This window comes from Drosophila subpulchrella, chromosome 3R (assembly GCF_014743375.2).
Source record: "Drosophila subpulchrella strain 33 F10 #4 breed RU33 chromosome 3R, RU_Dsub_v1.1 Primary Assembly, whole genome shotgun sequence".
Taxonomy (NCBI): domain Eukaryota; kingdom Metazoa; phylum Arthropoda; class Insecta; order Diptera; family Drosophilidae; genus Drosophila; species Drosophila subpulchrella.
The window spans coordinates 971,136-997,962 of record NC_050609.1 but is presented as its reverse complement, the minus strand read 5'-3'; the positions used below and the strand labels follow the sequence as shown (position 1 = coordinate 997,962).

General features: G+C 39.3%; 2 protein-coding genes and 3 non-coding genes across 7 annotated transcripts; 2 read left to right on the top strand and 3 right to left on the bottom strand.

Annotated features, from left to right (window-relative positions):
• The first annotated feature begins 294 nt into the window (after positions 1-294).
• Positions 295-2,167, top strand: LOC119548212 (transmembrane protein 192). Its single transcript, XM_037855350.1, has 4 exons — positions 295-544; positions 680-812; positions 867-1,143; positions 1,672-2,167. Exons 1-4 carry the CDS (start codon positions 402-404, stop codon positions 1,899-1,901), a joined length of 783 nt encoding a protein of 260 aa, XP_037711278.1. The 5' UTR covers positions 295-401; the 3' UTR covers positions 1,902-2,167.
• LOC119548191 lies at positions 1,939-26,589 on the bottom strand. Of its 3 annotated transcripts, XM_037855322.1 has the most exons (8): positions 26,150-26,589; positions 21,609-21,668; positions 10,835-10,856; positions 6,675-10,778; positions 6,493-6,612; positions 2,576-2,833; positions 2,318-2,509; positions 1,939-2,253 (listed from the first exon to the last, which is right to left on the bottom strand). In XM_037855322.1, exons 1-8 carry the CDS (start codon positions 26,284-26,286, stop codon positions 2,182-2,184), a joined length of 4,965 nt encoding a protein of 1,654 aa, XP_037711250.1. In that variant the 5' UTR covers positions 26,287-26,589; the 3' UTR covers positions 1,939-2,181. The 3 variants fall into 3 exon arrangements, with proteins under 3 accessions (XP_037711250.1, XP_037711258.1, XP_037711266.1); XM_037855330.1 differs by lacking the exon at positions 21,609-21,668; XM_037855338.1 differs by lacking the exons at positions 21,609-21,668; positions 26,150-26,589 and adding an exon at positions 17,884-18,076.
• Positions 3,101-3,173, bottom strand: Trnaa-agc. Its single transcript has one exon. It is a non-coding gene; the product is annotated as a tRNA-Ala (tRNA).
• Trnaa-agc lies at positions 13,139-13,211 on the top strand. The gene has a single exon. It is a non-coding gene; the product is annotated as a tRNA-Ala (tRNA).
• Positions 14,304-14,376, bottom strand: Trnaa-agc. Its single transcript has one exon. It is a non-coding gene; the product is annotated as a tRNA-Ala (tRNA).
• Positions 26,590-26,827: the final 238 nt, after the last annotated feature.

Here is a 26,827-nt window from a genome sequence, read left to right as displayed (position 1 = left end):
GTTATTCCTTGAATGTTGTGATCCGGTTCCTCAGGCACCTCCCAAATACAAAGTTTTTATGAAAATAACGCACATTTATTATATGTTTCTCCATTAACTTTTAAATGAATAGGCGTTACAAGATATGTTATCAACATTAGTTTAATTACGAATCGACCAATAAGTTAAAGGGATGACAAATAAAAATTATAATGTAAAAGTTGTTTTTCAAATTCAAACGTCGTTATTTCAGGGTTGTCGAGTTGCCCCGAGGCCTCCCAGAAAAAAAGTCGTCATCACAGCGTTGCCAGGGTGGAAAAATGTAGTGCTGCCATATCTAGGGAAAATAAGTATTGTTTTCCTGCGGCGTTAATAAACAAAGTGAAAAGAATTCGAAAACTACGCATTGTAGAGCAGTGCAAATGGAGCAACCAGCAACAGTAGGCGCCGCTGTCCAACGGGGCGTGTCCCCGGCCCACATCCATGACACGGCCCAGCTCCTGGACCCCGTGCTCTTCGCCAACGACAATGGGAGCTTCAAATTGAACACAGTGCCTGCATTTAGGTGACTATAGGGGTGCTGCCGGGGAAAAGGGGGCATCGTGGAGACTTCTGCCGGCGGCAGTGAATCATCCATAGCGTATCCGAACCAAACCACTGATAATGCACACAACTAAACCCATTCCCTGTCCTCCCACAGCCTTCATCTGCTTATCTCCACTGTAATCTCCATTGTGGGCATCGTTCTGGCGGCCTCGTTTCCCACAGATCGACGCTGCGATGCCTACTTTATCATGCTCTACCTACGGGCCACCTTCTGGGTCATCACATATGTAAGTATTCCAATCTGTTAATCCCGACCTGCCTCAATGTCAATGCCGTTTCAGCTCTTCGATCATTTTGTCAAGATACAACACAACAATTTGCGCATGAAGGGCTATCATGATTTCCACCGCGATACGAATATGCAGAAGGGGATTCCACTGCAGCTGGTCTCGCTGTGGAACTCCATGCTGCTGGCCGTACAGGCCTTGATCCATCACTTTTATGCCGAGAACTTTTGGGAACACTGCGCCGCCGGCTGGTTGTCGCCGGTTAGCTATGTGACAGCCTTCACTGTGGCCGAGAATGTGGTGCTGGCCGTCTCCCACAGCTTGTACATTGGTAAGGAGCGGGTTAAAATGTGATAGGATTGAACATTTTGAGTATATCAGGGAATAACAGTGGCGGATTACCCTTTTCAAATATTTGGTATCGAAATCTTGGTATTTTATGCCAATGGTCGGAGTTTCATGTTGTATTATGTTTAACAAAGTTTGATCTCCAACATTATTTTTAGATATTTTGAAAATATTTTCTTACTATATTTTAATAGAGATATATTTAGAAATGATGAAGGCAATTAGTATCTTACTTAACTTTAGTAATGACATGAGTAGTTAGGTCTCTAGGTTTCTGAGAAAGGGGACTGAGTCACTAATCAGGCTTAGTGTTTTCAATACCTGTTTTTGTGTTTAGCAATAAATGAGTCATAACTAGATGAATAAGAAAAGAAACAGGTGGATTAAAAGTTAGGTGTTCCACTGATACTATGTTAGATTGAAATTCATAAAACATTTATATAAGATTTGCAAACACTGCCAAAATAGTATTAACAAGGATTTTCCTCCATTACTAAACACTCAATTCCAGACAAGGTGCGTAGATTCAATAGCGCCAAGCTGCCTCCTGATGTCCTGCGCGGTGCGGATCGTGCCGGCGGCTCATTGGGCCTCATGCAACCCGGAGGCGACATCGACGACTTGCTAGAAAAGCAGGCCGACCTCATCGACTATCTACGTGACCACACGCACAAGCTCAACCAGAAGCTGCACCAAATGCAGACCAACCTCCGTCCGTTTAGGGCTCCACAAATTCCTTAAAGACCAATATTTCTATTTCTACGTATTATATATTTACTGGTGGTTCTCTTTTTATTTTATTAATTTGTTCACGACGAAGAAATATTCTTCAAGAAGATCAATTGCTAAAATGCAATTGGGCGGTAACGAAAAATTGTAATATTAAATTGTAAATACAGAGAACGCAATACTTAATCCGCGATCAAAGACTAAAATCATTGGATTGTATTAAACAAACAAGTGTATGTGTAAAAAATTATTAAATTATATCTGATTTATACAATTAATAGTAAGCGTCTTCTCAATGTCCATTTACCAAGGCAGCGGGAACTTTCAGGATCTCCAGCGTGTTATCCTTCGATGATGTGACGATCTGTGAATTCGCAGTAAGTAAATACTATAATTTAAGCCTTCAAGGGTAAAACTGATTAACTTACCTTATCGCCTGCAACTGTCAGGGCTAAAACCAAACGGCCAGCGCCTTCGAATCGACCCACTTTTTTACCAGCCACCTTGTCCAGGACATAAATGAAGCCATCGTAGCATCCGACTAGCAAATAGCGCTCCTTGTAGGACACTATGGCTACGGCACCATTGCCGCAGCTCAACTTTGTTACCAAGTTGCCGGTCTAAAAAAATGAAGGAAATCTGCAGTCAGTACTGCGCCAATAGAAAATTCAACCACTACCACTCACATCAAACTCCAACTGATAGATCTCGTTCTTCTGAGTACCACAATAGATGTGTCCATCGTTGAGGAGAAGACTGTAGACATTCAAGCCCTCTGGAATACACACACGACGCAGCAGCAATCCGGTGCCAGCATCATGCATTTGGACAACATTTCCCTTGCAACCCAGAACCAGGATCTTTCGTACTCCTTCCTTGGTGGCTTTGATGGCAATAATGGATTGGTCTGTTTGAACCAAGGGATTATCCATTACCTTGTTGGTCTGAAAATAGTAAGTGTTGTTTTTATAATTATATATAGTTTTATTTTGATTCCAAATATTAATAATGTGTTAATACATATTTGTTGAAACTCAAACTGCCCAATTCAAAGTGTCCATCAGTGGAACTTTTATAAAAAATACAGAATAAAAACCCAACGGAAATTTAGTATTTGGGTTTGTTATGGTGATTCAAGTTAAAAATGTATAGTACCTTACAAACTAAAAAAAAAATTGTTAAGTGTTCCAGGAAAAATAAAAAAACACCCTTGGAGATGCGGGGCATCGATCCCCGTACCTCTCACATGCTAAGCGAGCGCTCTACCATCTGAGCTACATCCCCGTTGTGAATTTACCTCTTTTAGTAGCCCTCACAAGGTTTCGTCACAGACTTACCGGCATGGATTTTGCACCTATTGTGATTGCGTGGTCATTAAAATTCCGTAAGTGCATTGTCATGACATTCATGCGTGCTCTCCCGCAAACAAAACGAAACAGTCACAAGAAAGCAATGCCCACCGAACATTTTTAAGGCTTTATAAATAGATATTGCGTTTGTGGGAATTATTTTTAAAGTATGTGTATACTTATAAGTTCTTATGATTAGATAAGTTTCTTATCTACAAGTTATATTCAATGGATAGAATTAAAATATAATTTCTGTTGGTTGAAACGAAACTAATCCAAATAGTGGAAACGTTTTGGACTTTTTCTGGTAAACTTATGGCTTTTACAGACATATGTATGTATGTTTATGTACATATGTATATTAATTGCTTCAATCTGATAAATTTTTAAAAAAACCGAATAAAAGAAGTTTTTTTGAAGTGTTTATTTCAGAACAATTTTTAACTCAATTTGGAATTCATTTTCCTAATAAGTAATCAAGAAAAATGTGGAAACTGACATACATACATAAGTGAATTTTGATTATTGTTTATAGGCTTTTGTTATGTTAGGGCAAACTTTAAACTTAGTTATTATTTATTATGCTAAAGCGTTGGAAAATCCTTGTTTTGTTTAAGTAAAAATAACTGTAGGTTCTCAAAAAATAACAATTTTAAACAAAGAACAAAATGTGTACCCACCAAAACCCATTAAAAATGGAACAAAATAAAGAAGTGTGCAATAATTTATAGCTCCTCCATACCACCATCAAAATATACGGTTAACGGAACGGGAAGGAGCGATGTAGTGCATTCTATCTACCGTTATGTCTTTAGCCATTCGCCAAGATGGCGGCCAGACGCAGTGTGCAAGGAAAGAAAATACAAATAAATTCCTTTTTTTTTTGGGGGGGGGGGGGGGAATTAGATACATTTCAGTGGGGGAGTTTATTTAGTGGTTGCAGCCTGCAGGAAATATTCCACATTGCCACACCCACCCAACTATGTGTGCAATTTGCCACGGCGAACAACAATAGAAAAGCTCATATAAACACGAAAAAAAAGTTAAGAGGAAGGGGCTACCCACACATAACGGTACAAACAACCAACCCGAGTTGGCCAAATCGGCCAATGGGAGAGCGGTACGAGCGCACCAGCACACCAACAAGCCATAGACAGGGCGTCAGTTTCCAGAAACACAACACAACAAAACAGGAGCCAACCAGCAAGAAAAGCCCACGCCACAACAACAACAGCAACACGAAAACAGGAGCTACGAAGGACGAGAGAGAAAGAGAAAGAGAGAGAGAGCGGAAGCAACAGGCACGAAGACAATTCCAATTGCAGCGCCTTGGAAGGCTCTCTCTTTCTCTCGCCTCCTCACTTGCAGCAAAGAGAGAAAGCAGGGAGCGCCGTCCCGTTATTAGCCTGAGCACTGGAAGGAGAGAGCTTCGTCGGCTTGTATTTTATTTAAAATTGTTTTGGGTAAATAGCATATAAACATTTTATTTGCTGCTGCCAAAAAACTAACGAATGGCAGTAACTATATGCAACTAACGGTGAAGTGCAGCGCAGAAGACATGCGCAGGAATAAAAGCTGGTGAGAGTGAGAAAGAAAGTGAGTGCCGTGCCGGCAAAATATACCGTTAACTAAACAGGCACACATAAAAACTTAAATAAACAACAATAGAGAGCACTGGGGAGCTAGAAAGAGAGAGAGAGGGAAAAAGAGTGAGCAAGGAAGCAACATCCTTCTTCCCAATGAGTGTGAGAGCGAGACAGCATGATAGTGCTGCAGTTTGCTGTTGTTTGTTGCAACTAACCCCCAGCCCTCGTTCTACATATAGATGTATGTATGTATTTCCAGTCTCAGCCAAGAGGCTATATACTCCCAGGACTCGTAGTCCTCGGCCAAACAACGTGCAGCAAACACGGCACAATAAAACACAAAACACCAGGCAAGGCTAAATATCAAGCAATAGCAGCAAGGCTGGCAAAAACTGCAATACCAGCAACGCCCCGCTATGTGCTTCATGCCACATGGGGCGTGGCATCTTCGCATATTTACCAAATAACCATAGCTCTAGACTGCACCTACCAAAGACTCAAGTACAGTACCCACCTCCCACACTACAGTCGGCAGTACAGTTGCCTGCATATGCAATACAATGGCAGGTACAGTTGCCTCCTCCCTGGTTTAGTTAAAATCGTACTGGTACTGCCCCGTCCCAATAAATAATAGGCCACTTGTCTCCGCCCTATTTTTTTTTGGGTGGGTACAGTTGCCTCCCTCTACATGTTAGTTAGTTATTCTGCCACCTACTACTACTCCTTTTGGGCTAAGCTAAATGTTGCATTCCTTACATTATTTTTAGAAAAAATGTCAGATGCCAACCTAAATTACATTTTCGGTATTTACATTGTTCGATAACTTCCTGATTTTGGCGTAGCATTAATTATATCACTTTATACTGTCAAAAATGCCGTATCTTCCTTATATGAGCTAAAATTTAAATTAAAAAACTATAGTTAAAAGCTTCCTCTTATCTCCACAGAACCATACTAAATAAAGCACCTCCTTCGATTCATTCTTCCCCAAAAAGTACAGTTGTGCACAAAAGAAATAAACGCAGTATAAATTGGAGCCATGAGTTATCAGCACGTCGCAGCCATAAATCGAATTTCTGCCAGAATTAAGACTTATAGCTCTACTCTCCCCTCATACTCCATATTCTAATGAAGTATCAGCTATGGCGCAAAACTCCCTTTTTCCTTCATACTATCCAATTTGTTAAATTCGCGGGAGTAAAAAAAAAGAAAAATAAATTCGATTTGATTTCCATTGTCTAGACTTTCGTTTTTGGCTTTGCTCATTGCCAATTCGTTAACTCCTGGTGTTGCTGTTGTTGGTGCGCTGGCAAGGTGTGGACTCGTCCTGTGTGTGGTGGCTGTCCTTTTGGCAGGATGCGCGACTCGCAGCTCAATATTTTAATTGAAATTGTTCAAGTGTTTGTTTGACAGATAAATATTTAATGAGTCAAATTAAGTGGCGAAAATATATTGAGAGACGATTGATTGACCTCCACACGATGGAAGGTCCAATGAGTTATTGCTTTAGCAGAGAAATGTTTATTATAATGGTATAAGAAGGTTGAGAAGGGAGAAGTAAAAAACGATTGGAGAAATGTCACGAATGGGCATACAATTTATTCTATGAAAATTAAATTTAAAAAAATTAATAATATTAAAAAATTGTGATAACAATATTTAACTCACCAGCACGTTGAAAGTAGATATGTGTCCCCATCGGCTTCCAATAAAGGCCAATCCCCAAGCGATGTCAATCGATTGCAGGGGCTCCTTCAAGTACACCGTTTCTATGACGCGCTCTAGATTCTGTAAACGTTTTAAAGTTGTTAGATATTACAGGGTTCCGAGAAGAAAACTATGTGACCCACCTCCAGCGATGACTTCTTAAAAAAGCCATCCAGCGATGTGGTGTACAGAGTGGAGTCCTTTTCGCTGATGCACATATTAGTGATGGCCTCGCTGTGCTTGGTGATCTTTCGTTCCAGTTTGTGACTGACCAGGTGGAACATGTAGATATCCCCATCCTCGGCTGCGGCAATTACATACTCTCTGTAGATCTTTATCTGGGTGATGGGGCTTCGAACATAGTGCAATTTCCCCATGGGTACAAAGCTCAATCTGCACTCCTCTTGGGAGTTGAGTTGTGACCAGTGTTGCTCAGGTTCGTAAGGTTGATCCTTGAGAAAAGAGCTGGTTCCCTCGTAGGACATTTGACCGATTGGTTCAGGTGGCGGTGGTGGTGGTGGTAGCGGTGGTATTATAGCCAGTTGTTGATGGGCCGGACTAGCTGCAACACTGGCTTTTGGTTTGCCAAGACGTGATTGCGTAACTTTGGTGGTGGCCGAAGAATCGTCTATTTGGTCGTAAATTGACTCCTCTAGTGGCTCTTCCTTGATATTTGACTGAATGCTCAATCCAGATTCCGTTTCCTGAGCTTGTTCTTCGCTTGCTTTATTACACTCTTCCTGATTAGCAATCTCTTGCTGCAAATGCGCTATTAGCTCGCCCGATTTGTGTTTTTTGACGACCCGCTTCTGTACCCTTGCTGGCCGTTTGGATGCGACTTTTACCGACACAACCCTTCTCAACCTGCTTCTAGTTCGCCTGGCAATTCCCCCTTTGCTGGAATTCTCTTCCTGCATTGATTCCTGTGTAGATTCATCTTGAGGTGGTGAGTTTCTAACCTTAGCGACTGGCACAGAAGAAGAAGCCTGACCTCTAGAAATCATCGAGTTAATCAATAGAAACTTCCGACTCTGCAACTCCAGACTGAGCATCTCGAGATCGGATTTCTCCTTCTGAAACTTCATTATCATCTCCTCGAGAATGCTGCGACGGTTTTGGTTTTCCAGCAGACGGCGATCGATATCGACCAAATTCTGAGCAACCATATCGCCCAAATGGCCCAAAGGGTCGCCTATATTTGCTCCACCACCTAGACGAGAATAGCCGGCGGCAGAAAAATGGGATAGGCTGGGATCCATGGCCAAGAATGGCAGTCCAACGGGAAAAGGCTCGGGATTTTGAGATTGGTTGACCAAAGCTTTAGGGCTTTCATGGGCTGCCAGAGGTAAAGAAGGTTGGGGACTGGATAAAACTAAAGAACTCTGTTGAGCAGATGAGGTGGTTGGCTTGGGACTAGATAGAACTGACAAGCTCTGGTGACCAGATGATGTGGTTGGACTCTCGTGACTAGCTAAAACTGGGGTTTTCTGTCGGATTGGCGGTGATGATGATGTTGCCTTGGTGGTTTCCTCAACTGGGGATTGTGTTTTCTTGGGGCTTAATAAACTCGAAAGCTTCTGCTCATCGTCCTGCTCCCGTCGTCGCTGTTTCTGCAAATTAACCACGTTAACGATCTCCCTAAGGAGAAATTCAATAGCCTGGCGATTGTCGGCTGACTTGAGATTCATCTGCATCTTGGCTACCTCGATTTTACTAAAGCTCTGTGAATTGTGCTCGGAGCTTGTCACCACGCAGGATATGAAATGCAGTCGGCTTTGCAAACTTGTAGAGTGCTGGCGACGATAGCGATCCGTGAGAGCCTCTCGAAGATGGGGAAGAATCAGTTTCTCAAAGCTGTCCACCACATTTTCCGCATCGCTTTGAAGCTTTAGCCTACGGCGCCTTTTTGTGGATTCACTGCTGCACTGGGAGCTTGTAGAATGATCACTGGCGGCATCATCTGCAGTCGGTGGTTTAGGTCCAAGTAATGCTTCCACAGACAGTTTATCGCTCGGAGTCACAATTTCTTTCTCAGGTTCATCCAAGTCCGTATCCACAACGCCATGCCCTTTCTCCTCTTCATCAGATGAACTAAGGAGGTCAATGACATCTTTTGAAGGTAAAGGCAGTACTGTAATTGGCGAGCTGCTCGATTCCCTTTTGATTTCCATTTGTATAGGTATATTGTTCTCAGGAGGAGAAACAACAGGAGTGATTTCCTTTTCAGAATTTTTGTCAACTTTACTTGTTGGTGATCGACTGAGTTTAGGGTCCTCACTATTTAGTTTTGGTATTTCTGCGATATCTGCAATCCTTCCAAATGTTGGGGTTGGCAACAAGGCCGGACGATTCTTACGTATTCCCGCCAAAGACTTAACCTTATCGGCTGCCTTCAGCCTTGCCATATGATGCTTGGACCCATCCATACAGTCAAAGGGTTCACTAGTTTCAGCATGACCTTCTATTTGAGGAGTGGACTGGTTGATCTCTGCACCGAGATTTTTCTTGCTTTTCCCTTGTCCTTTCAAAGCTCCTTTAAATTTCTTTTTAGGGCTTTTCTTTTTAGGGCTTTTCTTTTTATTGTTTTCCTGTAAAACTTTTTTACTTCCCCCAATAGATTTTACGGAGGTCTCTGGATCACCTTTACTATACTCACTACTGTTCGTAAGGTCGTCGGCTTCTAGGTTTTGATAATTGTTATCCTTACTCTCAAGTGAACACTCTTGCTGTTTCTTTTGACGTTTATTACCCTTAATGCACTTTTTGCTATCCTTGATAGTCTTTTTAGTCTTTTTAACACCCGCTTTAGATTCTTCAATTTCTTGTAAACCCCCTACGCTGTTGGAAGTTCCCCCTCCAGAGCCTTCACTATCCTTGCCAGAAATTTGATTTCCTTCTGTGATTTTACTCTTTGTTGGGTCTTCGTTATCCTTTTTAGAATCTTGATCTTTCTGACCGTCGGATATATCTATGCCAAAACACTTTTCGATCTCCTGCAGCAGACGTTCGGGCAATTTAATGGCATCTACAATTTCGTCCTCGACCAATTCATTCACCGGATTATCTTTGGGCTGTTCCAACTCTATGGTCTTTAGCTGTCGACGAATCTCGTCGCGTAATCGCCTCCTGGCCTGGATCTGTAAGTGTTGCTCGTAGATGGTGTCGCCATTGTTGATTATGTACTTCAGACTCTCCTTGTCCATACTCGCGATACGATCATTGATTGATGCTTCATTATCTCCGGCATGACTAGTGCTTGGGCTGCCTGCAATATGATTGCAGTTACTTACTGTACGTCGTCGATTTCTGAGGGTGGGTTTAACGATCAGGCGACTGGGACTGGCGGGTGATGCGGAAGGAGGTGGACTCTGGAGAGGTTTTTTGCCCAGACGATCCTCCTGGGTGACAGCAAAGAGTTCCTGCCTCACTAGCTGGATAAGGGGACGCACTGAGATCCGGGGAAATGATTGACCAGCCTCTGGAACAGATGTTTTCTCACTGGGCTTGGACCGATTTAATTCCTCAATCAGCAATCGGCTGACCGTTGGCAGCTCTTCCGCCCTTTGATCTGGTTCTTTCTGCTTTTGAGTGGGTGTTTTCCTTGTAATCTGGAAAGGTTTAAAACGTTTTTCAGAATCCCTGTTTGGCTCGGCAGGTGAGTATCTTTCTTTCAACCCATTGGTTTCTGTGTTTTGATTAGCTTTTGACGCAACTGTAATTTGTTCTTTTGAGGCAACTGTACTTGACTCAATTGCGCTGTTTTCGCTAGCTCTTTGATCGTTGTTATGCACTTGATCAAGTTTTGTTTCTTTAGATTGATACTGATTTTCATCAGCTTGAGTTTTGGAAGCTTCACTTCTCGGTTCACAGTTATATTCGTTATTTCTGTTAATGTCACTTATGGGTCTAGTTAGATTTGAACCAGTTTCATCATTATTATAAGGCGATTTAGGGGAATTATCTCTGCCTAGAACTGAACCAATTTCATCCCTATGATAAGGCGACCTAGACGAATTATCTTCGTTCCATCTGGGCTGATATCTGTGGTAATGGTCCCTGTAGTGATAATCTCTGTATCTCTCAGAGTAGCCCTCATCGGAATATCTAGGCCTTCTTTCCTGAAAATCAGTTCTCTTGGTATAATCTCTCTCCTGTCGTTGCTGACTTGAATTATGGTTATCCGAATGCTCCCGATTTCCGTATTTTGATCGCGGGTATGGCGAATGCCTTTGATTATTATTAGTCCACTACAACATTTTGATTGGTTAGAATAATCTAGTATTCAATGCTTTTCTTAACTTACCACTCTGTTGTTAAAGTGAACACTGAAAAAAAATAGAAAAAATACATTGTAAGTAAACTCCTTTCTAATTAATTACAATTAGATGAATTACAAAAACATAACTACAGGAACGCCGAGAAAGGTGAAAAGTTTTGCCAACAATAAAGGAATAATTAATGTAATCAAGCAACGTGCTCGGAGTTTACTTTCTGGCACGTAAGAAAACGAACGGAGAAATGAAAGAAAGCTGCTGCATTAATTTAACAGATTTAAAATTTATAACCACAGAGTACGCCACCCTGACCCCATCCGCATTCCTTGGCACTTCCTATCCTCCGAAAACTTGGCCCTTGCTATTTGTGTATGCAAAGGTGCAAATTCCGTTGGTCTTTTGTTTTTTCTCCCCGAAAAATCTCGTTAAGAAATGCTAAAATATACGACCACAAATCTTTGCCGTTGCCTTTTTTGTTAATGTCATGTGTAACATGAACTAATTAAAAATTTAAAAGTGAGAAAGTTTAAGTCTTGTGAATCCTTATAGAATCGAAATGAGAATTTATTATTTGCTTTGCATGAAGAAGCTTCTGCAATTTAATAGATTGGAGACAGTTTGATTTGAATCAAATATTGATGGCATTTACTGACTAAATCATCTTGTACAAATGTATTTCCCCCAAGATTTATTAAGAAAATACAAATAAATTACACAAGAGAATAAAAACTCTAGGAAATGAATTAAGTCCTACAACTTGCTACGATTAAGTTGATTCAAGTAAAACCACATTGCCACAAAGCTTGTAACGGCAGTGAGTTTTCTTCTAAGGACCGCCAACATTTAACTTGATATGTTTTGGGCTTTAATTAAAACCAAACAAAACAACACGCTTCTTGTCAACGCCAAAACAAAGAGTAAAAGTTGAAAATTACCTCAAGCTGTTGCACACGAGCAAAGTATGCGAACCCTTCAAGTCACCCCACTAATTGTTAAAACTCCTGCCCTAAAATCCAAAATCCCCCTTTTCTTGTTTATCGGGGAAACATTGTGAAAACATGTGGGAAGCGTGGCTGCGCTTAAAAACACATTACAAGTACAAGACAATTAGTTTGTCTCATATAATAAAACGCTTCTTGGGAGTTTTCGGGGGATTCCCCAATCCCACGATTTCTCTTCAGCCAGCAAGAGTTAAACGTTTTCATATTTATGAGCCTCGTAAAACTCAATGATATACAAAATTAATGACAAAAACGTAGCAAGTGGCGCATCTTCTTAGCTGGTTCTGGTTCTCTCTGGCGAATCGTAAAAGAAATGCTACCTCGAAAACTTTTGTCAGCATTTACCTGCCAGCGGAACGAAAGTGGAGTGGTAGTACGGCCAAAGTTATTCAAGCGTCGTGTAATTTTAATTTCAAGACAGTCTGCGACTTTTTAGTTCAAGTATTTCAGCTTGAGGAGCACTCATCTCATACCATCTCCATTTCTTTCCCTGCCATTTTCTGAACTGTCTATCTACGGGTGTCACGTACAATTTTTCTTCCTTTTTTAATTGACTTTGGACCGGCGAGAAGTTTATTAGTTGAGGGCGACTTTTTGGCTTGATTTGAGCAGTAGGTTCTTGCCTGTCTACGTGTTGTGTTCTTCCTGCTCATTAGAAAGGACTTGTCACATACGCCACCGTGACTTTCTCTTTCTTGAGAACCGTTTCCGGTTCCGATAAGGGAACGTGTTATTGTTGGCTGTACAGGGGTTGAGTTGGGACCAAACCCAAGCAAGTGGCATCCTTTTTCACTCATCACTGCATACATTTTCCCAAGTTTATTTTTTCTTTCCGCTATGCGTTATGCATAATAATTTTTTTTCAAGGGACAACCATAAAGATGAAAAAAGACTGATTTATTTTTCTGTTTCTGTTTCAGTATTGGTATATTTGAATTTATTTTTCAGGTGTTGATATATATTTTTCGAAAAAATACAATGATAATATTTAGAAAAATATTTTTATCTCGAGTGTTATCTAGAGTGTTGGAACCTCTTTAATATTAATCGAAATTACTTATTGGTTGTCAGTCTATAAATATAACATCAACACCCTATCTATCTATCTATACCTCCTTTTGAACGGCGCCACTGTCTTTGATTGAAGCGTGGTCATGTCTTTCAAATGCCACACCCCAAAGTTAAGCTGCAAACCAGTTCAGACTTGGCCCACGAAACTGTAACCAGGTCATTTGTTGGCTTGCATACCAATTGTAATGAAACTACTGGTAATTGTCCACCTTTGAGCGAGTAGCTGTGGATATTGAACCATTTTTCAGGAAATCACAACACGGGGATGTAGCTCAGATGGTAGAGCGCTCGCTTAGCATGTGAGAGGTACGGGGATCGATGCCCCGCATCTCCAAAATTCTTTTTTTTTTATTTGCAAAAATCAACTACAAACTCTGCGCAGCCAAACACTTAAAACAATTAAAAATCTAGAAATAAATACATAAATTTTAACAACGACAGGAAAACAGCAATGGCTTAACTAGCTTACGACAAAAAACTTTGTCCTGTCTAAAATTGTGGAAAACAAAGGCAAGACTGGGGGGAAAAAATTAAAACAAAAGCTTTTGCTCATAAATAGCACATCATGTATCATTTACAAACACCCAAAAACCCAGCTACCTCAGACATTCGAGGAGTTTCTGAAGCTGCCCGCGTCGTCCTGGGACCGTGTTTTTCGCCCCTTTCGCAACTCCAACTCCTGTCCAGATTCAGATTCAGTTTCACATCCGGATTGCGACTGTTCTGACTGCTGCGGCTGTCTGGTTAATTGCTGGCAAAGTTCTCAGCGATGCAGGAAAGTAAACAAACATTGGCATATTGTGCTGATTTATGTGCGACAATGTGTTCACTCAGCCATTTCCACAGAATTTTGAGCGGCACTTGAAAAATTACATTCAATTGGACACATACATCACTTCCTTTTAAAGGATTTAAAAAAATGCTTTCCACTTTGAACAAGACTTATTTTTAAAGCTAAGCAAACATTGTTTAAGATAAGGAATTTTTAAACGGCTGTTTTAATTTGGCTCCTATCGTAAAATCTTCATTTGAAAAATGTGAAATATATCTCAGTTGTAGACCTAAATCATTTTAAAACAATTTTTTTACATAAATATTGTTAAAAGGTTAAGCACTTCAAAACAAATTTCTAATTGTGAAATTTAATAATTAAACTTAAATCCCCATTTTTTGTGCGTGTAAAAATGTGATGAGGGCGCAAATCAAATTACGCGTCTTGATTGTCGACATGGGGGCGGCATTGGCATCTAAGGGATGCGGATATGAGACCCCATGGATAATGCTCGCTTGGCAGCTACAAAGCAACCTTTGAATATTCATTAGTGGCAACTTCTTCCCCGACATGTTGTGTAAGTCCCAGAATGCAAAAGACAAAACTGCCGACGTCTGCGTATTTTACTTGGCAAAAAAAGGGAAATAATCCAATTGGAGATGCGGGGTATCGATCCCCGTACCTCTCACATGCTAAGCGAGCGCTCTACCATCTGAGCTACATCCCCACATGCACAAAATACGGCCAAGAGTGTCCAAAAAAGGTGTTCGACTAAAGTGCAAGACAAGCCAAATTAACATTTTGGCCAAGAGAAAGGCAACTTGTGGTCAACTTCGGTTCGTTTTGGTAGCTATTTTCGGTTTGGTTTCTGTTGGGAGTTAAATTGAAATTATGCCCAAGTCAAGGGGGTTGTTTCAGCACAAATTCACTTAGTTCATGGTGTATTTAGTAACAATAATTGAATTGACGAGTATTTTTCCTAATGATGCAAGTAAACATACATATTTTTTGTAGAAAAGTGGAACACAAACAACTTAATGTACCGGAACAAAAGCTGAAACTAATATTAATTATTATTTGTTTGTTATTTTAGAATGCATATTTAGCATTCATTCGTTCAAAATGGTAGACGTCTGGCGGACAGATGCAGTTATATTACTATCACTCTGGTTCAGATTTATCAAAATAATTTCCAGCTTTGAAGAGATCCAAAGTGATCCATACGATTGGTAATAATCTAATTTATACAAGCTGTGCGATTTTTTTAAAATAGAAACTAAAGATTAATTTTAAGAAATATAACAAACTTAAAGTGTTAAATAAAAAAAGAAATGTTATTTCTAAGATAATCAATAACGGTAATCAACCAATATCTAGTAGGATTCAAGTTAAAAATCCAAGAATTTGTTCCTCTACTCCAGAAAGTGATGTCTTGATCCCAGCTATTTATTGTTCAGTTACCCAAAACCAAAAAACAAAAACCATTTAAAAAATGCAGCTTGCCATGCCGAAAAGTTTTTGAAGCTTCCCGCATAATCAACTCAGAGCCTTGGACTTTTTTTGCGAGGAAAAGAGACTCCATGAAACAGCAAAAGTACGAAATAACAAACAAACAATAAAATATTGAGCACATTAATGTTTAGTCAGACGTAAAATTACTTTTAAGTCTACTTCTAGCTGTGGCCCAGGGACTTTTTCTCTGCTCCTTGGCAAAAAACAGAGACAATGCCAGGGGGATTGGGCTATAAAGACGTTAGATAAACGTTAGATGCATATTTATGATTTGACACTCCAGCAGTTTGTCGGGCAGGGAAAAGGAAGCGAAGATGGGACACTTGGTCTTACTGTCATTTTGCTATCGCGCTCGATAATGAAAAATTGTTCACTTTTGCCACATTGACAAATCCTTGAAGATGGGAAGAAAAAAAAATGCTGACGACCGAGATGATGGGCAACAATAATAAAAGTTTATGCCAGTACTTTGGATTTAATTAAGAATAAGAATAACGCACAACTTCCGAACTTTTCAATTGCCAGATGCGCCGGGAAGCGTCTCGCCTAATCGGATTTTCCTCAGAATATTTTTTATGATTATTTCTGAGCTTTGGAAATTGTTTACGTTAATTAGAGTGGAACTGTGAGGAATGACAGCTAGAGTAATGAAATTCCAGTAGGGATGGCCTGCTATTTAATTGGAATGAATTTTAAATTTTGGATTAGCTAATTCTGATAGGGCGTAAAATAATAAGAAACTTTCAATAGATTTATTGGAAACTTAATTGCCACCTGTAAAAAAAATGTAACGCTTACCCAAATTCAAAATGGTTTTAAAGGCTAACTTGTTTGATTTAAAAAAAAATTGGAGTTTAATATACCAAAAACCCTTATTAAAAACTAGTTTAGTAACAGCGCTCAAGAACTACTTTGAACTGTTTTTCAAATCTTATTTCTTGAACACACTTTTTCTTAAGGTCTTCAAGTAGGTCTAAGAAGATATTTTCGTATTCATTCAAATCGTAGTGTACATAGTATACGGAACCACACATTAAAGCCTAAACACCAAAATAAAGCCTCTATCAAATACCTATCTCGACAACTTGGTAACCACTCAATAAAAACTTGGCATATCGAATATTTGCGTAATTAACTCCGGCTGTTTACACACACTGCTAAAAGCGATTGTTGACCACACACACGAGGACATCCAGAAGTCCGGCAAAGTTAACTCAATCACAATAATTGCATTGGCGTTAAATGGCCTCCTGTTGCGATACTCACACTCATACACACCACTCACACTCAAAGTGTCACTTAATTGTTTATGAATTGCTCTCCCTGTTTGTCGGCGTGTGCGTGCGATTGCGAGTGTGTGGGTGTGCGATTGTGTGAGTAAAATATAAATCAGCCTGCGTGTTAGGCTATGAATTTTTTTGTTGTCAACATCGTGCGGTTGACAGACCGGAAACGGAAGTTGGCGTGTCGGTCGCCTGCGATTGTTGACGTTTTGCTCAGATTGACTTTTTCTGCGGTTATTGCTTGTTTGTTTTCCAGTCAGGGCTTATTGAGATGTTTTATTTTGACTGCAATGGCTTACAAAAAATTATCACTCATACGTACTGTTGCTTTTGATAAAAAGTTTAATTTAAACTAGGAGACGCAGATTTACACCAATCATTTGGTATTTTGCTCTTCTTTTTTATTAGCAAAAATTTTAACTTAATTTATAAGGAAAAAACATTTTTACTGACATACGCGTCGTATGAGTAATTTTTAACAAAATGTTTTGTAGTCACACCAAAATCTAAGGACGATAACAATATATTTTTTTGCTGCTTAAGAAGTTAAAAAGGAAACATTAATTTATATGTATGCGCCAAATGATATTAACACTCACACATTTAGATATAGTTGTAAAAAAATAAAAGTGGAGAAAAGCACTAGTAAAGCATTTTTGTAAAATCAAATCAAACTCAAAAGCTATTGGTAATTGTTACTTAACTTGATATCTCTTACCAACATTTAAAAAAAGTTCGATTTTTAGCAATGCAAAACTTTTTAAAGCTCTCGATTATTAAGTTAATAGTATTTTAATAGAATTTTACGAACTTGATTTTTAAAAGTTCCACATTTGAAAGTAAGAACTTGCCGGGTAAAAATTTTTATTTGGAGAAAGGACGAAATCAAGTTATAGAACTTGACACAAGATTGATTTTATGAAAGAATAATGAAAAGTTTTTAATGTTCGGATATAACGGGTTAGTCCTCTGAAACCAATTCCTTCATGGAATTCTTCTAAATGTTGTAAAGTTGATTTTAATGGATTAGAGACATAATAGCATTCGTAAAGCAATCATAAAATGAAACTAAGTAAAATTATTTTCAAGTTATCCTTTTTATCTAAAATATGTGTCTTAAGAACACCCAAATTATTGTAAGCTATTTATTAGTAGCACTATTCAGCAGATTCTTCAGCAGATCGAGCATTTACCGTTAGGACAACAACAGCACAATACACAACACTACACAACACAATACTGGGCAGTTCGTTTTGGGGGAAGTGCCGTTAGTGGCTTCGGTTACTAATTCGTTGTTTTCCTTTTTCAATTGGGGGCGGGCGCAGCTTAGAGAGCACAACACACAGCAGTGGCAATGTAGCTGCAGCGGCAACAACAACAACAGCAGCAGTATATAGCCAACTATACAACAGGACAACAGCACTCACACACACACTTACAGCAGCATCGGATGCAGCAAACGAGCGACGAGCCGACGATCATAACGGTACATAACACGAAGTCACGGCCCGAGAGCTGCAGCAAAACAAAACACAGCACAAAACAATGCAAAATACAGCAACAACAACAAAATGTAACTAAATAGGATGCAGCAGTGGTAGAGTGGGGGAAGGGTTTTTAGTCCTCCCCCACCCATTCACTCCATTTTCTGCCTCCCGCCCTCCCCCCATTCGCTTGCAACGCCGGCAGAGCGAAGGACGAACGAGCGAGCTGGAAAGACCGAGTGCGACTAACGGTAAACAGGCCAAGAAGGAGCAGAGAATTCCTCGTCACAAGAGCTTCGCCACTTCGCCTCTCCCGAAGGACCAGCCGAGAGAGCGAGAGAGAGGGAGTGAGAGTGAGAGCAATGCTAGGGGGAAATAAAATAAAATACAAGCAAAACAACATAAAACCCAACAACAACAGCAATAATAACAACAACTGCAGCACGTGCAATTAATAGATGCTCTGCCTCTCTCTCTCGCTCTCTTGCTTTCTTTCTCCCTCGCCTGTGCCGTTGCAATTCGAGATGCCTCTCTGGTTGGCTGTTGCATACTTCCCGGCGCCATGCCGGAGTGAGAGTGTGTGTGTTGGCATTTTTGTTTGGTAAACTGCATATACAACAATACAATAAGCAAGACATCGACTGAGGTATGGGGATAGGATATCTGGGGTCCTTTACATACCGCTCTATGTGTAGCATGAATGAAAATTCGGCGCATGCCATTTGACGGCCTCGCTATAAAAGTCAGTTAGGCCATGTGCACGGGCTCAGTTGAGTCTCAACTACCAGAGTCCCGACTTCGAGTTTAACTCCATCTCCCAAGAAGCCAGCCGCCAAAAAAAAGTGAACCAAAAATACGGAAAAGTCCAGCTGAAAAGTATTACCATCGCAGCAAGTCTAGATTCCTTGAGTTCCGCGGTTGCACCAGAGCGACGGCAATTGGGTGCGCCCAATATTTCGGACGCGAGTGTGAGCCCCGCGCTTACAAAGGTGAGTTGCGAAGATGGGGTGGTGAGTGTGGTGAATAGAGTGGAAGGTGGTGGAAATCATCAGAGGATCGTTTATAAGATCCGGATTTAAAAATTCAGTGATTCATAGTACCAAAACAATACGTGCTGTGAATTGGATCGCACTGAAGTGAATGACAGTACTAAGTTTACTTTCCTTGGATAGTATAATAGATTGGATAAATCTTGAGTTAATAGCTGTGGATAGTGGATAAGATGAGATAATAAAATCAATTGCAATGTGAAAAAATCTATTCCATTCGCATTCTATTTAAGTTATAAATATTTGGGTACACTTTATTTGTAAATTCTATAAAAGAATATCTTTTGAACATGTCATATAGACCAACAAAGCAAATCAATCGCCTTACTCTAAACTATTATGTTTTAATCACCCATTTTTTTTTTTACATTTTTCAGAAATCTCATCCTACTAGAACACTGAATACTAAGCCCCACGGTTACCAAGGCCACCACAACCATTTCATCGCACCATCAGTCAGTTCGCTTGGGTGGAACCTACTGTAAGTAAGACACCATGAGTTCGCAGATGAAAATGCAGGTCGCACGACCTCAGGCGCAAGGATACAAAAATGATCTCTTAAAGCGGTACAAATTAACGAAATCGAACCCTAACAGGGCCAAAAATCAAACCATAGAAAAATAATGTCATAACCACCTAAATATAACAATCAAAACGATATGTAACCAAATGTAGGGCCATTATGTATGCCGATAGTCAATGTATTAGCCATATCTGTCAGAATCTAGAAATCCTTACTTAAACCATCACAAACTAGGGACAATGCATCTAAATAGGTAATTTAGTTCTTAAGATCAATTACAATTAAATAACATTCACTGTAAGACTCCGAATCCGAACAGGTAGGGCTCAACAAAAGACAACCAATTGATATCGTTCGCATTTAACTTTTAACAAATCCCGCTTCAAGAGCTAAACATTGGCACTATCCGCTTTATCCGGGGCTTGTGATCCGCTTAAAACGCTTCGATTCCAACAAAATTATCCGGGAAATCCTTGAGATGGGGTGTCCGAACTTGCTGATCGCGTACGCGGATAAATTCCTTATAATGGAGGCCAGGGTCCGGACCCTTGCCGTAATCGGGTTCTACGAGCCGTGCGTCAAGCGGCTGTCGCCCCTCGCGTCGGTTGGGCGGGTGGTGGGTAACGATTTAGCGTTACACGTTGGGAATGCGTTCGAAAAAAAATTGCGTATTTGCTGAGACTTACAAAGTGTTTAAGTACCAATATACTATACATATCTTTTTAAAGCATGCTGCATGTTATCGTTTCATTGAATCCATCCATAAGATACAAATCAGATCTTATGTTATTTTTACACAGAGAAAATTCAGTCGTTTTCATCTGAGTTGAAAATGTTCTTAAAAATAGAACGACCTTTTTGATGTTGAAAATGTTTTCATTTTGCTCGAATCAAGTTGAATTGATGGGACTTACACTGTATTTCTCAACAAATAAACTATTAATCCAGTCAGTAGGGTATACTTATCAACAAATTGTTTAATAAACTCAATTTAAATTTTGAGTTCTAATTTTGAGAACATTGGTACCAAAATGTACTTACACGACTTTTAAGAACGAATGTTCTCAATTCAAGAACAATGCACTTGAATATTTCTCTCTGTGTATAAAATCCTCCCCTTTTCGTTCTAATTTTGAGAACATTAGTACCAAAATGTACTTACACGGCTTTTAAGAATGAATGTTCTCAATTCAAGAACAATGCACTTGAATATTTCTCTCTGTGTATAAAATCCAAATTTTTAATTTTGTTGTATTTTGACCCCTACCAGAATTATTTGAATTGTTCTTTTAAGCGCATTTGTAAAATACTTCATCTTACTAAAATGCTTTATTTTGCTTTAATTATTATCATTTTAAATCGAACTCACGTTTAATTCGGAGTTAGATTATATGATCATAGTGATTTTTTTTTAGTTCTGTTGAGTTATTGTTATTTAATTCTTAATTAAAATATATATAGGTAATTTTTTTTATCCCTGTAGAATTTCTGAAAAGTGAAAAAGTGAACTTGATTTAAAAATATTTTGAAAAAGTCTCAAAAAGTTAATTCAAATCCCCTTTTCTACGTTTTTTAAAGGTTCTGGTAAAAGGAGTTCCTTTAAAAATGAATTATACTATCATTTATGCACTAATTTAAACTTTCATACTATTAAATCATTTTTAGTTTATAACGTGGGTATAAACATAAATCACTAAAAACGTGATTCGTTAGAGCAGGTAGACCATTTCTTTCTAAAAAAATGGATATAACAAATATTCAACAGACTTCCTGGGACGACTTTTGGCATCGACAATCCTTCCCTTTCCCGCCTTAGGACAGACCTTGTTAACGCTTCTGGCGCTGTCAACGGCGTCCACCCAAGAAATGCATATTTAGTCAAGTGTTAATAATGTGGCTGCCACCGGGGGATCGTCCCTTCGGCAGGATGAGACCTTACAGCCCGACTTTTGGGTTTGGTTAGGCGGGAAAGGTGCAAGCGTGCGTTAAGCCAAGGAGCTCACGCAAGGCAAACAAATACGGGGAGACACAAACAAATGGCACAAAGGGATAAAAAATACAAAACAATGGGAAAGTGAAAGTGAAGAAAAATATAAGGAAAAACTTGCCTGTCCGGACGGCCTCGATGCCAGGGTCGCGAATTAAATTTCATTGAGTTGTTCTGTCGCCTGTGGATGTGGGAGAAAACATAAATAAAAAATTAAAAACAGAAAAGAATGCAAAATGAAAGTAAGCAAAAGAAATGCATAACTAAACAAGGAATAGAGGCTGCAAGTTGGGGCTGCTGTTAATTTTGTTATTCAAAATGCGCCTTTCCCGGGATTTCAAGAAAGTTGCGACGTTTATTTGTTTCCGCATTGCTAAGGTCCCTTCCTTACATTTTCCCTTGACTGTCTTGGGATTTCTTTTGTTATCCACTTTTCGAGGAGTGGTAAAGTTGATTTTTATGCTTAGGGCCTGCATTTGAGTTGATAATGAAGGCAGACATTATAAATACACCCCCTGCCTATTTTCCGCATGGATTTTAATTTAGTGGTCTATAATTAAAAGCGATGCGTTGGGGGGAAGTCAGGTGGCCAATTTGCACACAATAAAAAACAAGAAAAGGAAAGTCACTGTCATTGGAAGTCCCGCAGATACGATTTACTTTTGTACGTCACGTAGTTTCAACGTCAATTGCCCAGTTCAGAGGTTTTATTTTGGAGGACTGGTAAATGGGGTCCTGAACATTGAACGCACTCACACGGAAATTTCAATGACAGCCACAACCAGAGGCGTAGGCAAAAGGGATACCCTAATTTTTTAATACGATTTGATTACATGAATAGTATTTCGTTTATTATTCTATATGAACGATTGATTTTTCATCCCCCTAACACTACGCTTCTGTAATATAAAAAAATCCAGCAGGACTAAAAGTATCTCGTGGATACCCAGCCGCAGGCCGTTGGCCACCCACTTGAAAATTTATGTGTTAATTTTAAGGTGCCCAACGAGTAGAGCAGATGGGGAACTTCAGGAGGGATTTTTTCCTTTATATATTTCCTTTTTTTTGCCTTTTTGTATTGGCCAGCATTTTTCACAAAGTTTTTCCAGGTGCTGCCACGGTCAGGCGCCTTTGGTGGGTAATAAATGAGCTAATAATAAGTGAAATGTGCTTTTGAGTGACCCTAAACAATTGCTCCGAAGGGAAAGTGGTTGTGAAAGCAAAGTTGGGGGAAAAAGGAAGAGCCCGTAAAAATGGCTGTGAAATTTCGGTTGGGCAGCTGAAAAATGCGCCAAAGTGTCGAAAATTCCGTTGGTGACATGAAAAGATTTGTTTATAATTAATTTTTACCTCTCCAACATTTTTTTTCATTTGTTTCAAGGTTTTTAAAAAGTACGGAGCTACAGTTTGAAAACATGTGACGCTGAAGCTTATTAATTGAATTAATTCCTTTGGTCAGGAATTTTTTTCTTTTGAAAAATGTAACATACCAATTACCTATGGATTTTAGCCAAGAATTTTTGGGCTAGAGAAAAACAAGTGATAAATAGAGCAGGAAATTCGAATTTGTAATACCTTAGAAATTTAATACAATATTACCTCTACTATATTTTGATACATTAAAAAAAGAGGTTTTGCAAACTATATAAAAATCTAAAAACTTATAGATTTACATTCCCCTCATTAAAAAGAAATATCGAAATAGTGTAATTTCGTGATATCCCTTATCAAAGTAGCGACTATTTCGACATTTATGAGTAGTTAAATGTGTTTACAATTTTTGAGGCAAGTATGGAGAACAAGGGCAAATAACAAAAGGCAATGGTAGCAAAAGCCACAAAAGACAAGTGTTGACGTGTAGATGGGAAAAAACAAAAAGCAAAAAAAACAAGAAAGGAAGTTAGCTTCGGCAAACCGAAGCTTATATACCCTTGCATAAGGGTATAATTATTAAATTTAAAAACACAAAAAATGATATTCCCAATAGTATAAGATAATATGTCAAAAAACACCGAAGCTATAATTTGTTTCATATTATTTTCCTACCAATTTTCCGATCGTTCCTATGGCAGCTATATGATATAGTCGTCCGATTTTGATAAAATTAAATTCGAAATTCAGAACTAATTAAAAAATGTTATTTCCAAGCGTAGGAGGTTATATGTTAAAAAACACCGAAGCTATAATTTGTTTCATATTATTTTCCTACCAATTTTGCGATCGTTCCTATGGCAGCTATATGACATAGTCGTCCGATTTTGATAAAATTTAATTCGAAATTCAGAACTAATTAAAAAATGTTATTTCCAAGCGTTGGAGGTTATATGTTGAAAAACACCGAAGCTATAATTTTTTTCATATTATTTTTCCACAAATTTTCCGATCGTTCCTATGGCAGCTATATGATATAGTCGTCCGATTTCGATAAAATTTAATTCAAAATTCAAAATTATTTAAAAATTGTTATTTCCAAGCTTAGGAGTTTATATGCTAAAAAACACCAAAGATATAATTTTTTTTCATTTTTTTGTCCGATTATTCCTATGGGAGCTATAAGATATAGTTGTCCGATCCGGCTGGTTCCGACTTATATACTACCTGCAAAAGATATAAGACTTTTGGGAAAGTTTCAGCCCGATAGCTTTAAAACTGAGAGACTAGTTTGCGTAGAAACGGACGGACAGACGGACAGACGGACAGACGGACAGACGGACAGACGGACAGACGGACAGACGGACATGGCTAGATCGACTCGTCTAGTCATGCTGATCAAGAATATATATACTTTATGGGGTCGGAAACGTCTCCTTCACTGCGTTGCAAACTTCTGACTGAAATCAATATACCCTCTGCAAGGGTATAAAAAAACGCAGGACCGAGAAAAATAGTAGCAGAAAAATGTGAAAAACGAGTTTGGGAAAAAAATTTGTATCCGCTTGTTGCAAATTCCAATCAATTTTTGTTGTTCTTGAGGACGATGAGGGCGACTCATTTGCCGGAAAATTGAGTAGACATGCATATCCGCAGACGAACGGAAATGGTCAAGATGCAGGTTCGAACAGGGCCATCAATTAGACTTTTTTCGGCATCTGCCGCTGCTCCTCTGTGGGTCCTTTGTCTTGGGCGATGGAGTCGGCGGCCGTTTGGCCTGTTTGGTTAACAAGATGGAGCTGATGGAGCTGACAGAGCCGCAGGTTATGGCTAAGGACCAACGTCATTGAGACAAGCTGGTTGGCCCGGCAAACAAACAAACAAACGGAGTCTCTTTCTCCCAAAATTACATTGTTTGGCAACTTTTGCGGCCCAAATGGAATTTTGCGTTTGCCTAACTGGCAAAAAATTGGCCAAGTAGTTGGGTGGTGGTGATGATGATGCCCCGGATGTTAGTCCATATGCCTTGTTTTGATGTGTGGCAAAGTCTGCTGTGAATTGAAAATCGAAGTTAATATGCTCTGCAGACTGTGAAACAAATCATTTTCAAGTTGTTAAAGGAAATCGACACGTTTTTGCCATTTTATATTTATTATGAGCCTTTTCTGTTCTCGTTTTTTTTTTTCGCTTGCCAGCAGATGTTGCCAAAAGTGTCAGGGTGCGAGATGGGTGCTAAATGGCAATAAACCAAATAATTTGATGATATTTCATGGGTGAATGTGGGATGGAATGGACTTAGGTTTGGGGTTCTCCTACTTAGAAAGCAAAACATCCTATGCAAATAAGTAAAAGTTTTCCCAAAAGTAATTAGTTGTTATACAAATTTCTTATGATCATCCATTTTCAATTTTTCCTTAAAATTATTTTATTGCCACTAAAAATACTAGGATTTCAACATAATTATCAAATGGATAAGAACCATTTCATTTTTACAAAAACTTATTTCTCTTTTAAGGATGCTATAGCATATCCCTTGGTGGCAACTTCAAAGCTGCAGGATAAAGCCACTTGAATATGCAAAACAGAGCTACAAAATTCGTTTAGGTAAGCTATTTAATGGGGCGTTGGGGCAGGCGGCTGAAAAAATCTCGTACGCAACACATTATATTTATGCGAAACTCGAATAGAAGATGGGGGCGTCGTAAAATTAGTCAGCACGTGAGTGGCCTGCCCTCATTATCATAAAAGAAAAATCATGCAGAAGACGCGAATCTGCGAGCGTTGGCAGTTTTCTTTGGGGTTTCAACCTCACATGAGCTTCTATGACCACAGATTTACAAAAATAATACTACAGAAATGTAGTATAGCAAATAGGAAATGTTTTTGCAAAAATCTGATAAGGTTTTAATACAATTTTTATAATGCAAACTAACCAACCATTCAAGCTTTAAGAATATTTTGCCTAACTCGAGGAAATACGTTTTCCGGGCAATGAATTTCAACTAAACTTAGCACCACCGAAATATTTTCGAAATGGTATTTGAAAAGCCCATGTCCTTTTCCTTGGGGATTTGTGAGACAGCACATACTGGGATAATTTTGTGACCATATGCCCTAAGAAAAGCTGTAGGCAACTCTATCTGGTTAAAACAGAACACGAAACAGAAACATTGGAATGATGGGTTTGTGGACATTCGAAAGCAAGGGCAACCCTTTTTTCACGTCCTGTTCTATCCTGTCTGGGTTGTAAAGAAAACTGTATTTCACTTGTTAAGAATGTGGAGGACTCACCAGTTGTTGGAACCGGGACCGGAGCCCGGGTGACCAGCTCCTCCACCGGTGGTGCTCCTTTCCGGCCGATTGCCCGCATCGCCGGCGGCGCTGGGTGGTGCTCCTGCCGCATCTCCTGGCTGCTGTGGTCCACTCATGTCTGGGTACACTTAACAATCTAATGGCATCGCGGTGACTCCGGCAGGAAATGTTTGTTATGATTAAGGCATATGCGAATCACATTTGGCCGTGGAGTGAACCGCGTTTGTACTGTTGAGTTTGGTGCTTCAAATCGACCCGGTTTGAATTTGCCAAGCGTCCTGAGAAGATTACTGCGTTCCGTTTTATATTCTTTGCCGAAAGATTGCACAGAAAATAATTAAATAATAATAATTAAATTGAATAGCAAAATAAATAAAATTAAAGGTGTTTTTATAAAATTTCCGAGAGAGTAACGCAGACAGCTGATTTGTTATCGATTGCAAGGCGAATGGGGAATCGGGTATCGGCGTTGCCACCTCGTGCCGCAGTATGGCGGCAATTCAAATTGACCGAAAAGAGTGTGAAAAAGTGCAGATAAGGATGGTTACTCTATAAACATTTTATTTCCAGTTCTAACATAGAAAGTACTTGTAATGATTATTTAATTTTTGACCTTAAATATAGATTCTATAAAACTTACAAAATAATCAAGCATCT